A 14,060-nucleotide genomic window follows, 5' to 3' on the forward strand; every position below is an offset into this window, starting at 1 on the left:
TTAAAATAATAATAATAAAATAAAAATAAAAAAGGAAAAGTTTTTAACCATGCAGTCAAAATTTCAGTCCTGTCCCTGCCTTCTCCCTCCGAGGAGCCAACCCTGAAACGAAGCCGCTGATGCTGTGGGTGGCTCGCAGGAAGGCAATAGGGAAAAGCCAAACACCCAGGGAAAAACCAAACACCCAGGTAAAAATCAAGCACCCAGGCTGGTTGGTTCTCCAGGTCCCCTCCCAAGTGCCCCAGATCACCCGCAGCCATCCGCCACCCGAAAAGCACCCGGAGCACCTCGCAGACACCGAGACAGCACAGGCCATCCCTCAGCCATCCCCAGGAACAGGAACACCGACCTCGGGATCTTCCCTCCTCTCAGGTCTCCCTCAGCCAGGTCGTAGCCTCCGGAACCACTCAAGCAGCATTTAAATAAGAGCATCTACTCAGCTAACGAAACTCCCACTTTTTTTCTTGTTTTGATTTTTTTTCATTTTTTTCTCTCTTTTTTTTTTTTTTTTTGCACTAAACAACATTCAAATAAAACATGGCACAGGACGTATTTTAAGAAATATCAAAGCTCAGGATTTCTCCCTTTCCTGCCCACCCCTATTGCCCCCACCCCGAAATCTCCCCAGCATCAGTCCTTTAGCTTATTTTTTAAAACCGTTTTTTTGTTAGTTTGTTGCAAAATTTAGAATCTTTTTTTTTTCCCCTCCCATTTTTTGTTATATTTTTTTTTCCTTTCTTTAAATTAAAAATTTTGTCTCGTGTAAATTGTGCAAATATAGCAGTTAACACTAGTGGCAGAAGGCCAGAAAGAGAGAGAGAAGGGGGGAAGAGACAGAAAAAGAGACAGGGGGAGGAGGAGAGGGGGCAGACAGCTGGGGGGCAAGGGGGGGAGAGCAAGTCAAGTACAGTACAAACAGGAGCCCACCCCCCTCCCTCCACCGAAGTAACAACAACATCCAAACGCCGTCCTAGAAAGCCCCGCGGTCCCGACCCTCCTTCCCCACGGGCTCAGGGGGCTCTGCCTGGGGCAGGGGGTCCCCGGGGGTCCCAGCGGGTCCATGGGGCACGCGGCTCCCTCCTCCTCCTCCTCGGCCGCCCCCTTTGCAAGGTCTCTGCCGCGTCCCGGTTGCATCGGGGTGTGCGTAGAGGGGGGGTGTGTTTTATCCTTGTGGCTGCTGTCATCGGGATGCTTTTTGATTTTTTTTTCCCCTGCTGGCGGGCGAGGTTTCCTTGTTGGGCGGTGGGAAGCGTGCGCCCGGCCCCAGCCCCAAAGTGTCCTGCCCGCGGCTGCCGCTCGCTGGCCCCTCTCCTGCCGCCGCCGCCGCTCGGGAAGCTGGCACCGTGCCGCCGCCTCTTCAGCTGCTTAAGGCCATTGTGTCGATCGCCTGCTCCAGCTTGCTCCTCAGCCGCTGCCTCCTGGCCTGCTCGTCCTTCTCTAACGCGGCTAAAATCTGCGGGAGAGAGGGGAGAGAAGAGGGTGAGGACCGGCCCTCGCGCCCCAAGGGGCTCCGTGCTCCCCGTCTCCAGCACGGGGAAGGGCACGCAGGGATGGGGAACCACGAGAGGCAGCACGGGTTGGTTCCGATGCCTAACGGGGCCGGAGGTGCCCAGGTAGAGCACCCACGGGCTGCAGTAACACCGGGGATGTGCCACCTGCAGCTAATGGGAAGCCAGCTCGACAAGGTGACATGAAAAACAATGAACATCTAGTGTCAAATGCAGGGCAAACCTCAAAACCACAGCACTAACAGCTCCCCAACACATCCGTGACTCCAGTGATGCTACCAAGTCCTGGAGAAGCACTAGCTTGGCTGTGGTCTGTAAAGTGAATCCATGAACCCAAAAGGACGTGCCGCACCGAGGAAGCTTCGGTTGCCACCAGAAAACCCCGCTGATGTCTCCCCAGGGCTGGCAGCGGCGTGGGACGGACCCTGCGGTGATGGAGTGGCCAGAGCAAAGCCTGCCTCACTGGGAGCCCCGGTCCTGCACGAGGGGAGCACTTGCTATAGCAGGACCACGAGAGGATGGCTTTCCTCCACCAAAACCCCTTCCTCTGAACAACCTCCTGCAGATCGCAGGGTGGCGGTGACGGTCACCTTGCCCCCGGGGGACACGGCCATACCCGCTGGTCCAGGGAGGGCTGGTGGAAAGGGTGGAAGAGAAGGCTGAGAGTGGGGATAAGGGATGAGGTCAGCTGCCCTACAGTCGTCACGAGCCTCGTCTCACTAACACCACGCCAGCAGAGCAGAAAAGCCGATGTAAAAAAAACAAAAGCTGACAGAAATCTCCTCGGGTGAGCCAGTTGAGAGAGCAAATTTTTTTTGCAATTAAATATCAAGGCATCCGTCAAAGGGGACTTGATTAACCATTTCATTGGCCGCATAATTGGAAACAAACTGTTGTATAATTAATAGACTTACTAGGAGGCAGGCAAAGTCCATCAGGAGCCCTACAGGTACCTTCTTAATGGGGAATCAGCTCCCTTTGATTGAGCGCTGCTGCAGCGCCCGCGGGCTGGCAACCCTGCGAGAGCTCCCAGGCTGTCACATAACCTGCCACCGGGGACACTCCCTGGCCGTGACACCCTCCTGCAGAAACCCAAGCCCCGCGTGCCTTAAAGGTGGCTGAGCTGGCATCAGAGGAGGTTGGTCCAAGAAGCTCAACAGGAGTTTATTCCCATTTTCTGCCTCTCCCAATAAGACACCACGGCAAGCTAAGGTGCTCCAAGATTCACCGCCTGCCCCTGCAGCTACCTGGTCCTCTTTTATTCCACCTTTAGGGAATCAGTCCAGGAAAAGGAAACGTGCGCCGAGCAGAGAGAGAAGACCCAGGTTTGTCACCTGCTGCAAGGAGCCAGGACCACTGATTACCAAGATGCAAGTACCCAAATGAAAATTAATTATGATTTTCATTCACAGCCAATGACAGCATATTATTGCACTGAACAACAGGAAAAATTATTCTCTCCCATTTTGCATCAAAGAGGGTGCAATCGGGCTGCATATAATTGTGCTTAATGAATGAAAACAAACAAAGGGAACAGCTGCGATTTATTAATCCCATTACAAATAATAAAAGAAGTTCCTGAGAGCTGTGAACACACTTGTGATGCTCAGAGAGCAAGACACTCAACAGATGTCAGGCTGCAGTTAGCTGGCAAAAAGAGGACCTGTGTCCCTAAAGAGCAGCTCCTTAATGCCACGCGGTCCCCTCCCTGCTTTCACCTAAGATTTGTTTAAGGATTGGGGAATTTTAGCCTGCAGGAAGCAAACACCTGATGGCTGAGAGATGATGGCTGATCTGGATCCTCCAAACTGCTCTTCATCCCCTCTCATGGTAGCCACAGAGCTGTTGTACAAGCCCTCGGTGGCCAACCCACCAGCCAGAGGTATGGGGGCCTCCTGGACATGCCACCCCATGGCCCTTGGGGAGCAGCACAGAGGTCCTGCGAGCATTATCACCAGTGCATGGTGACCATCATGTACCCACACAGGGGTTTTGGCCACCATGGTCCTGCCACTGCCCTTAAATCCAGGGCCAGCTCTGTTAGGGCAGCGGCAGGGCCCTCTCTCCCTGAGCAAGGGGACGTGCCAGCGCTCTGTCACCTAAATAAGCCACCATTCAACCAGTCGTCAGTCTGCTTTATTGGGAGAATAAAGCCTGTATTATCCTGTTATATGTATGGATCTACATTTTACTGTAGTTACATATTTTATTGCTTTAATAAAAAGATGCAAGGTGTGGATTTGAGCGGTGCTTGGCGAAGTTAATTTGTATAAATTACGACAGGAGGGTTTTTAACCATCCTTAGTACCGCTCACAAAGAAAGCACTGAAGAGGCCACCACATCCTCTAGCATCCCCGGAGAGCAGAGCTGGCTGATGGCATTACAGTCCTGGTGCTGGTGCCACCACGGCGTCGTGGCGGGCAGGGCAGAGAGAAGAGGCACACCGAGATAATGCTGCCAGCTCTGCAGCTCCGCGGAGCTCACATGCCAAATGCACACACAGCAAAAGAAAAATAGGTGTTTCCTACATTGCTCCCTGCAGAAAACAGGGGAATGAAGCGCTGCCTGTCAGCACAGGCGCTCAGGAAGGACCACGGATAAAAGCTGACACAGCAGCAGCGGGGCCAGGGCTGTTGACCAGCTCCTGGCTCCATGCCTGGCCCCCATCTATGCTCCCCCTGCCTTCAGCCCCGTGCATCACCTCCACCCTTCTCCAGAGCCTGCTCTGAGCCAGGGTGAAGCCACGCTGAGAAGAGAACGACCCACCCCACAATCCCAGTATGCTCACACAACGCCACAAGGGCACCTAAACCTCCGGGCACAGGCACGGACTGAGTTGCCCTCCCCAATTTCACAGGGTATTTATCCACAGGAAAAAGGGAGAATGCAGAAATGAGGGGGTAAGTGACACGGCTCGCAGCCCAGGTTTGATGCCCCATCTTACCTCGTCCTTGTACTTGGTGATGTAGGAGTAGATCTCGTGCAGCGCACTCATGCTGTTGAACTGGCTGAGGTGTAAACGTGACTGCTCCGCCAGGTACGCGCTCATGTCCTGATCGCTGATCGCTGGCATTTTAGCAATATCTGCATAATATCTGCAAGGGAGAGGCAGGAGAAATGGAAGAGCGGGTCAGAAAGAGGGAGAGGCAGAAAGGGATGAGCTCCCTCTGTGATGTTTTCTGGGAACGGTCTCTGGAGAGGCAGAACGAAGAGCAGCTTTCCTCGGCGCGGCACTGCACCACCATCGCTCATTACAATGCTGCTGCTCACCGAGAGGTCTCCCGGCACTTCGCGGAGGGGTCAACATCATTAGCAACACGCCGCCGATGGAGCAGCTCCGAGCCGCAGCGCGCTGCCTGAGCCCAGCCCCGCCGATCACGCTGGGGAGCCAGGATCCGCCACTCCGAGGGACTCCCCACCCTCTCCTAAACCATATATTTTTTCTCCTTCCTGTCCCATTGCTCCTCTGTTTTGCCAATGAAACCCATCTGCCAGAATCCTTCAAGCCTGCGGCAGCATGTAAGGATTTGTTACCATCCTCCTGAATTCGGCGCGTCACCAAGCCAAGGATGACACTTGGCATTCAATGAAATGTTCAGGGCGTGCACTCGGGACAGCCTCACCTCGAGCCCTCGCAGTTACACAGCCTCCTGAACTCTGTCAAGTTCCATTCTATGGTGGTGGCCACCAGTGAGATACACCCTCACACTTCCTGGGACACCTGAAGATTCACCATCCCATCCCACAGTGGCCTCGGCGACACGCTCAGCAAATAAATGGGAACCCAGCCACGGCTCGTGTCATCCAGAGTCATAGTGGGAAACCAGAATATAATGCTTCAGCAAAACCTGAGGGGATGAAGGCAGCAGCAGCATCCCGTGGCAGCAGGGGGGTTACACCAAGCGGACGCCGCAGTGGGCTGGCGAGGGGCCCACCCCACAGCCCCAAGGCCTCTCCGTCCCTTGAGGAAAAGCCACTACTGGGGACAGTTCAGCTGGACATGACAGGCCTGCTTCTCAAAGACACCAGCAGACATTTTATGACCGAGATACAGTCTCTGCATTCACAGGTGAAAAGTCAAAAGACAGCCTGAGGTGCTTGAGGAAACCACGCTTGGGTCAACGGGCCTCTACTGAGAAAGAAACCCTACCCACAGCAAGCAAACCCTGCCTGCTCCCACCACCTGGAAGCAGAGATCCCAAGGCCCTCCCATGTTTGCTTTACTCCTCGTGACTCTTCAAACAGCTCAGTAAAGTTTCTGGTACGGTGATTAGCATCATTAGCACCATCAGCCGAACGCTGAGGTGGAACACAGCTGAAGCATTTGGCTAGGAGCAGATGGCAGCGAGACCTCTTGAGGAGACGAATACGAGGATCTGCTCCATCCCGTGGTGCTCGACTCAGCTAGTGGTAAAATACTGGGGCCATTTTTACAAGGAGGCTCACCCGCACCCAGAGGGTGAGGAGAGATTTCCTGAACGCTGACGAGAAGAAAGGAGAACAGTGGTCTGAGGTGAGGGCCTCTTCAACTGGCCATCAAGAGATCCATGCCACTGCTAGATGTGATGTCCCCTGAAGCTGGCACTGCTTCCCTCCATGCAGAGGAATATTAGGGAAAAAAAGGCCAACTTTTCTGAGTTTCAGTCAGTGTTGATCAGCACAGAAACCCCACAGAGAACCTTCCACATATGCTTAGGTGGAGGTCGAGGCCCCTGAGGGGAAGGACTCATGGGAGGTGAACGTACAAAGAGACCCACTGAAGAAGAGAACTTCTGTGGCTGCCATAACAAGATGTGCAGGTAAAACGAAGCAGTTCTACGTTCCGGGTTTTACTGTGACACAAAGGATGACAGGAAACACTATTCAATAAAATGTATGGCTTGCATGGGTGGGGGTCCCAGGCAGGACTACCATTTCACCTGCTATAGCCAGGACCCTGGCAGCAGTCCCCTCGTGCTTCCCAGGTCCCCCCTAAACCCTTCAACATACTATTTCTGCCCCAGGCTGGCAGGACACCCTTTTTTCAGGATGCCTGACCCCAGGTGGCAGACAGACATGCTATGGGCACTATCAGTCCCACTCTGCCACCCCAGCATCACTCCGATCCTGCCTCTGCAAAGCTTCGCAACGATAACCGTGCCAAAACCCAGAAACGCCCACTCTTGCAGGAAAAAAAACCTTGCAGCAGACGAGCAGTGGGAAAAGCATCGCACCCTGCTTGGCTGCCGCTGGGACCGCACCCCGTGCTCCGAGGCAGCGCGGCCGAGCACCCTCCTGCTCCGCAGTAAGTGGCGGCAGGAGCATCTGTCCCCAGTTACATCTCCCGTCTTCTCCCCGGGGACCAAGCACGTCTACACCAATGTTTCTCTCCAGAACGGTTTTATACCTTTTCTCTCCAGGCGCACACAGTGTTGAGTATTTTTGTCACAGAGATGGCAAGGTCGGAGAAATTCACCCTGCGCTTAAAGGCAGCGAAGTTTGTGATGCTCCTAAGGGACCCCACTCCAAAGCCCCCTGTAGCTCCCTGCAAAGAACTTATTCCTATTACAATGCAGCTCATCTCTCATCTTAGACATCATATTTCAGAGACATCTTTTCTTCTGATCCAAGCCATACCTTCCTGGAGGGAAGAATCTTGTCTCTGTACCTGCCTGCAAAGCACCAGGCATGCCAACGGTGCGGCAAAAATAACTGTGTACAAGCAAACATCCAAAGGATGATTTAGGCTACCAAGTCCCACAGTTGCAAACTAGAGAACATGATGCTTATTGTTGCCCGGACACCTTTCATTTGGCTCATCCCGTATCTAATTCAGACACCAAAACAGGGAAGGGTCCTCAGCAAAATACAGAACATAATCTTGAGAACAGCTTATAAGCACAAGGGGAATCTTGCATCAGAAACGTTAAATCTGGCATTTTTTTAAGCTTTATGAAGTCCCAGTTTGCAACCCAGCAACATTTTTACAGTAGATCTATTTGGAGGGCTCTGTAGGACATTTCCCAGGTTTCTCTCCCAAAGGATAAAAGTGAACACAGCATTATGCCCAAGAGCATCAATTTGCAATCAGCAGCGCTCAAACCCTGAACCTTTAACACTGCATTAATTCAGCGGGACAGAAGGATGTCTCTCATCAGCTAACAGTGAATGAAGGGTGTCAGAAGAAGTCAGGGGACCTGCTCCTTGCCCTGCTCCTCAGCACCACGACAGCAGCCCAAGCACTGCCTCGGAGCATGTTGATCTCATCAGGATCCCAGGCAAGATGTACAGATGGATGAGAGATGGGAAATGGTAATTTTCAACCATTTCAGCAAAACCTCCTGCATGTACTGTCATGGTACAAAAAAGGCACTTCTCTTGTCCATGACTTACTTCTTACTGTTCTTCAAAAGCAATCAAGGGAGATGTTAGCAATTCCCTAGCACAGACCAAGTTTTTACAACAGACAACAACAGAAAACCCAAAAGTGGAGGTTGCTTTTAGCACCCCTTAAGCAAGTCATAAACAGCTCCTCCAAACAGTCATTGCAAACTCATTCCCAGGGATAATCACAAGAAAGCACCATCTCTTTAACAAGGACTACTTCCCACCAACATTAGCACAGTCTCTCTTCAGAGGGCTGACAAGAGGGGTCTCCTCAATGACCAAGCCCTCAGTGTGAAGCCCCCACTCCCACAAACATTCACTTTAAATCCTCCAGGTGAAGCAAGGAGCTCCTGCCAAGCCTACTCACCTTTCTACCCAGCTCTTGTAGTTGGGGATGTCCTTGGCGTACAGTAGTTTGTTGGAGGGAGAGTCTTTTCCTAATTTGTGCTCAGAAGTTGAGCAGGAGTCCATGAATGTCTGAGCCACCACGGATAGGCAGGCATCAGTAATACTGTTCTTGTGAATGTCGAACACAAACTGGGGGTTCTTAATCACATTCACCCAAAAACGTAGAGGTAGACTGAGGGAAGAAAGAAACAGGAGTCAGCACATGAACCGAGCCCTACAGGGCAGTCAGCACACACATATCTCAATTTGCAGAGAAGGAGCTCCCCACGATCCAGGATTTGCTTTTCCCAAGCCCCAGGGATGCAAACAACCCGGGATGAACAGCCATTTGCCTCTGCCCCAGCGCAACACCACGTCCTCTGCCCAGCCCACCATGGCCATAGCTCTCCACGGGGAAATTCCTCAACGTTGTTGACATCTCCAAAGGCAAACCAAGGCACCAAAGAGCTGCAGTTTCTCCAAGGATCCACTCGCACAGAGCAGCCATGGCTGAGCCCATGGGTCACCACGCATGGTTCCCTCCTCTCGCAGAGATAACCCTGCCTGAGGCACCTTGGGGCATTCCACGCGTCTCTCGTGCTGGAGGAAGGACTAGCTGGACTCCCCGAGGGGCTCATTAGCACACTGAACACAAGAGGACAATCTAGGCAGCCTCAGATGCTGGAAACGCACCTTGTAGAGGCAGTGGGTTTCCCAGCCAGCCTCGGGCTGGATGTTTGCTGCATACTTACGCACGAGCCACTCTCCGTTGCTCCATTTCCCACTCTCCTGCCCCTCTTCTCTCCCAGGAGCATTTTGGGGTCTCCCCCTATCAGAATGCCTCTCGGATCTGTCATCCCTCAGCACCGACACCCAGCGAATGCTTTTATCTTAGACAAAACACACTTCATTCCCCAGGACTTCCCTAATGAGGGTACTGGGTGCATGTACATATTTCATTTGTGAAGGGAATGGCCTCAAGAAATTAGCTCCACACATCGAATTAGCACCCAGAGATAAGCACAGGCATTAGTATGCAGGAGCCTGCATGCCCAGCCCCTGTGGAACGGGGCTTTTTTTCCTCCTTTGCCTTTTGCTCCTTCTTTTAATATAGAAAGCGGAGTTATAAATCAGTTCCAAGCACTTCCGCACTCTCACATCTCCATTTAAAAATGTTTCTTTTCCTGCCCCGCTAATTGCCAACAGTTACTGAACTATACAAAAGCAATTTGGCTGCCATTTAACAAATGCCAGACACGGGGAACGTACGTACCGTCTCCAGTAACGGCAAGATCAGAGAGATGAAATCAGTGAGGCAGCAGAAGAGAAGAATGCTGAGGCGGGGGTTGCAGAGAAAGAGCCGACAACGTGTGCTCGAGCCCCGGCCCCAGCACAGCACTTACTGAGGTCTCATAAGCAGCTCCTCCCTGCTTTTCAGGGAGCGATTAGCAGAGCTGATGGGCTGGCTCTGCAGGTGAGGTTATGGAGGATACGTACACGGCTTTACACTAACTTTGTTAGGGCACGCTCGGCTGCGTGATGGGAGGGAACATGGCACACACCTCCAGGACAGCCAAGACGAGAATCCGGGCTGGCATCTCTGGAGGAGCCCCGAGGACAGAGAAGCCCGAGCACCATTTGCTCAAGGTGAGATGGGAGCAGGACTGCATTCAGCCAGCTCCAGCCGTCAGGGGGAGCGTGCTGCCTTGGATTTGGGGATGTAAGGGCTGAGGGAGCATTGCATTCCTGGGATTTTTTCTGCTGCAGAAAGGCATGCAAGGGATTTACCCACACCCAAATCACAGAGATATGGGCCTCTCTTGTCCTGGATCACTTCCACAGACAACCAGAGGCATATTTCTGCTCCCTGTGGGAAGGGTAGGAGGTATCATTAGCTGTGACACCGTTAGCCCCTGTCCCACTGCCCCTCTCCATTACCAGTTACTCTTCCAGGTGTGCCTGACATCATAATCATTGATCTGATGCTTATCAGCTTGTTCGTCCAGGAAATCAAACATGTATTTGATGGCGAGGGGCAGCGCGCTCCCACGATGTGCTGTGCTGAAGATAGTCTCAAACAGGTCATCCACAAACTTCTGCAAGGTGCCCTGAAGAGGAGAAGGAGAGAAGGACTATTCAGCACCACCACAGAGATGAGCCTTTAAACTAATTTCACTCCTATTCCTACCACCTGGAAGAGAAACCCAGTACAATCTGCGTAACCATACTGGTTCTCACTGGTTTCAACAGAAAAACAGGCACCATAGCAATGAGATTTCTGCTTCACTGCATTAACCGGCATGCTAAAAGCATAGAAATAAAATCACCGTATAGAGCAAAAAGATGAAGGGATGTATGTTGTGTCATGGTCTTTATTTGGGTTCCATTAAGGCACCCAAGACCTGACCACAAACATCGCTGAAGAAACCCTTAAGTCCCACGATGCAGGGAGCCAAATCACAGGAGATGGCTGACCCCAGTCTCTGCTACTCTGAGCCAGTATCTTCAGCTCAGGCTCCTGGTCCTCTTTGAGGACATCTTAGACAAACAGCACCCGCTCTGCTTTAGAGAAGGTTTTGGGTGTGCTGAGGGAAGGGGAACCTCCTGTGATGCCAAGCGCCCCAGGTATTTACCCTTCTGACATCACCGATTTTGCAGCTTAACCCCAAACAGCAGACAAACGGGATGAGGTGCCTGCTCCAAAGCACCTCTGCTTTGCAGTCTAGCAGCTGCTCAACGATGCAGCAAACAGTAGAAGTGCCAAAGGGTGTGAAAAGCAAATACGACAATCCATTTAAGGGATGCTCATTTAGGGTTGTGGCACACAAAAACAGCACCTCCAGCTCAGGCCCAAAAATCAGGAGAGCAGTTCCTCCCATGCTGAAGGAGCAGTCTAATAAAAACCCAGTGCTTATCCTAAATCTTTATCCCTCCCCAACCACGTTTCAAAGCCAGGTGGCAGCTCTGTGTCTCCGTGCCGTACCTTGGTGGCTAGCAGGCGGGTCAGATAGATCTCGGAAACCATCTTGCTGCCTCGGTCGCCCTCTCTCTGGTCCATGTGGTCGTGGTTTTTCACCAGGTGCCAGAGCTTGGTGCCACTCTCCAGGTCGGGGGTGATCATGGGGGTCCGTGAGCGCAGGCTGTCGGGGCTGCTGGCTGTGCGCAGCATGCTCTCTGCAAGCACCCAGCACAGAGGGAAACTCGACCTGACCTCCACCTCGCCACCAGCCCCTCCATCCCTGTCCCCTGCTCTGACTTCAGTGTGTGTTCCCTGCTAAACAGGAGCTTGGGATTCAGCCTCTCCCGTCGGCTGTGCTGGGCATCACCGAGGACTCTCCTCGCAGCCTGCCCAGGTAAACGAGCCCCTGACTGATGCAGAGAGGCCAGCGCCATCTGATACTGCTTGCAAGGGACTCTGCAGAGGTCTGGCTCCCAGCTTGCAGATGCCAGCATCACAGCCTGGCCTCCCGTGTCAGCCTGAGCTGACCACACAACTCCCTCCCGAACCCAGGCCAAAGCACGCTTGCCAGCACGTTCGCTAGGGCCCTCAGCTAAGCCTATTTAAGTGCTTAGTGCCTCTGTGCCTATTTTAATGAGATTTCAGGGGAATAAAAGGGAGTGGATCCCTTAGCTGCAGCCATCTGACACCTGTCTTCCTCCCCTGAGTCCAAAGAGATGACACTGGGGGGCTCTGCTCCCTCTCAGACACCAGCATAGCACAGTGCAGGAGAAACGGGGATTTAGAGGACTTTGTTCCAGTGAGATAAAATTATGGGCACCTGTCCTGTGCCTCAGTCTGCAAACCCAGCCTGGTGCTGCCTTCCCTGCTAGCGCAGCCTAGAGCAAGCTTTGGATCCCACTGCACACTCACCGTATCTGCTGAGGGACTTGGTGAAAGTGGAGGAGTTGGAGATGTTGTACGCTGAGTTCTGCTTGGGCACCAGGGCTACCGAGGAGCCATCCGTCACCTGCAGGCAGAGGTGGCACGGGCAGGCTGTGACACTGGGGTATGCACACGAGGAACAGGCAGGGAGAAGCCAGCCCAGGAGAGATGAAGATACACTGCACCCCATTCCAGGGACACCCATCTCCAGCAAAGGAGACCTAAACATCTACCTCTGCAACACCTTGGGGGCACAGGGCACAACGGGAATGAAGCAGAAACTTCGACATGAAAATGGCAAAGCAAGGTCAGAGCAAGGAGCAGCCTCTGAGTCCTGAGGATTCCCCATGTAGGGCTTCCTTGAACGGAAGGACCATAAACACAGGGACCGTGCATGGAAGTGACTGCAGACCTCCTGGCCACATCCCTTCATGAGCAGCCGGTTCTGGACAGCCCAACTCAGGCTCTGATCAGGATAAGGGGGAGAAGAGATGTTCAGGCTCTCAGCAGCTTGTGACTGCCCGGTGCCTTACCTGGTAGTGGGCCAGGGTGTTGAGCCTCTTCCAGTCATTGTCAATCTTTGTGGTGACATCCTCGTCCTGCAGTATGATCCGGGCCATCCTGCCCTGCCGCCACTCTGTCCCAGTGAGGGAGAAGGGCTCATGGTTAGCGGGCAGCTTGGAGGACAAAGCCAAGGAGAGCAGAGGAGCAAGGTCTGGGCATAAACGAAAGAGCCCTGCCATCACCTTTAAACCTAAGGACCGACGACTGTCAACATGGTGTCGGGCAAAAGCTGTTTCTAAGTGTTCAACAAAAGACAGCACCAGTCTGGCCCTGGCAACCCTTCTTTGGCTTTTCTCCTCTCCATCCTCCTGCTCCTCCTTCAAGAACAAGACTATTAGCCCTGTTCTCAATTATTTCTGGCCTCCCTGGCCCTCAGGTAGCTCATAACCTGCATCCCAGACCACAGCCAGGACAGAGAGGGCTCCTCTCCTCTTTGCTTGCAAGACTGACTTTCTCATCCCCATGCACAGCCAGTGCCACCAGCACAGCAGTCTGAGCCAAAACGGACTGGACAAACACAAATGCAAGCGTCCTGACAGGTCCCCTGTCCTGATTTGCATTCACCTGCCTCAAACGTTTAGTTTTTGGCATTTCTGCTCTTGTCTATTCCAAGAGGAGTGCTCGGCCTCTCTCTTACCAAGGTCCATGTCTCCAGCTTTGGGACGCTGGGAATAGGGCACCCCTTTGTAGACAGCATCCAGCAGCTTCTCCTTCACCTGCGTGATGGTGTCACAGTTGAGCACCTTGACAGGAATCTCTGGGGCGTTCTCGTTCTCAGGGTTCACACAGTTGAGGGTCTGCACAGAACAGAGGGCAGAAAGACTTGAGTGAGATGTCACACACTGGCTGATCCAAGGACGTGGGGCTACAGATGCCTATGGTCACATCTCAACCCCAGGCTGCTCTGGAGGTGCAGCATCATGGCATATTCCTGCTTCCCTCTTCTCCCCACCTGTCCCCTTCCACCCCCAAATCTCCAGCTATTTCCAGAAGACAATATGCAGGAATCCTGGGCCAGAAAACAATGCCCTGCTCACAAAAACCTGCACAGCTTGAGCAATGCCCGCGCACACTCCACTCCCAGCTCCACTCAGGTGGAGATGGAGGCGGTAAGGAACCAGCTACAGGCTCAGCCAAGGGCAAGGTCCAGCTTTAACATGCAGCTAGACAGGGGACACAGCTCATATGGGAAGAAGAGAAGTATTTCTCCATCTCCCATGGAAATCTCAAGGCTTTGATTCGCACCCAACCTGAGCCACTGGCTGGCTGCTCCAGCCAACATGTGCTCAACAGCATCTCCATGCCTGTGTGTGTCAGGGCCATGGGGTTTGCTGGTGCAGAGGGGGATTCA

At 53.0% G+C, this 14,060-nt stretch overlaps 1 protein-coding gene across 6 annotated transcripts in view; it reads right to left on the reverse strand.

Annotated features, from left to right (window-relative positions):
• Positions 1–517: 517 nt before the first annotated feature.
• PLXNA1 (plexin A1) overlaps positions 518–14,060 on the reverse strand; it is a 107,474-nt gene continuing 93,931 nt past the window's right edge. For 5 of the 6 annotated variants that reach the window (XM_035546737.2, XM_035546736.2, XM_035546741.2 and 2 more), the window contains exons 25-32: positions 13,347–13,506; positions 12,679–12,782; positions 12,134–12,230; positions 11,246–11,436; positions 10,201–10,370; positions 8,243–8,455; positions 4,454–4,604; positions 519–1,453 (exon numbers count right to left, since the gene is read on the reverse strand). In XM_035546737.2, coding sequence (XP_035402630.1) covers positions 1,358–1,453; positions 4,454–4,604; positions 8,243–8,455; positions 10,201–10,370; positions 11,246–11,436; positions 12,134–12,230; positions 12,679–12,782; positions 13,347–13,506 — 1,182 coding nt within the window. In that variant the 3' untranslated portion in view covers positions 519–1,357. Of the gene's footprint in view, positions 1,454–4,453; positions 4,605–8,242; positions 8,456–10,200; positions 10,371–11,245; positions 11,437–12,133; positions 12,231–12,678; positions 12,783–13,346; positions 13,507–14,060 lie in introns of all 6 variants that reach the window. The other variant, XM_035546740.2, reaches the window with a different exon arrangement.

The sequence above is a fragment of the Cygnus atratus genome, chromosome 10, assembly GCF_013377495.2.
Source record: "Cygnus atratus isolate AKBS03 ecotype Queensland, Australia chromosome 10, CAtr_DNAZoo_HiC_assembly, whole genome shotgun sequence".
Lineage (NCBI taxonomy): Eukaryota > Metazoa > Chordata > Aves > Anseriformes > Anatidae > Cygnus > Cygnus atratus.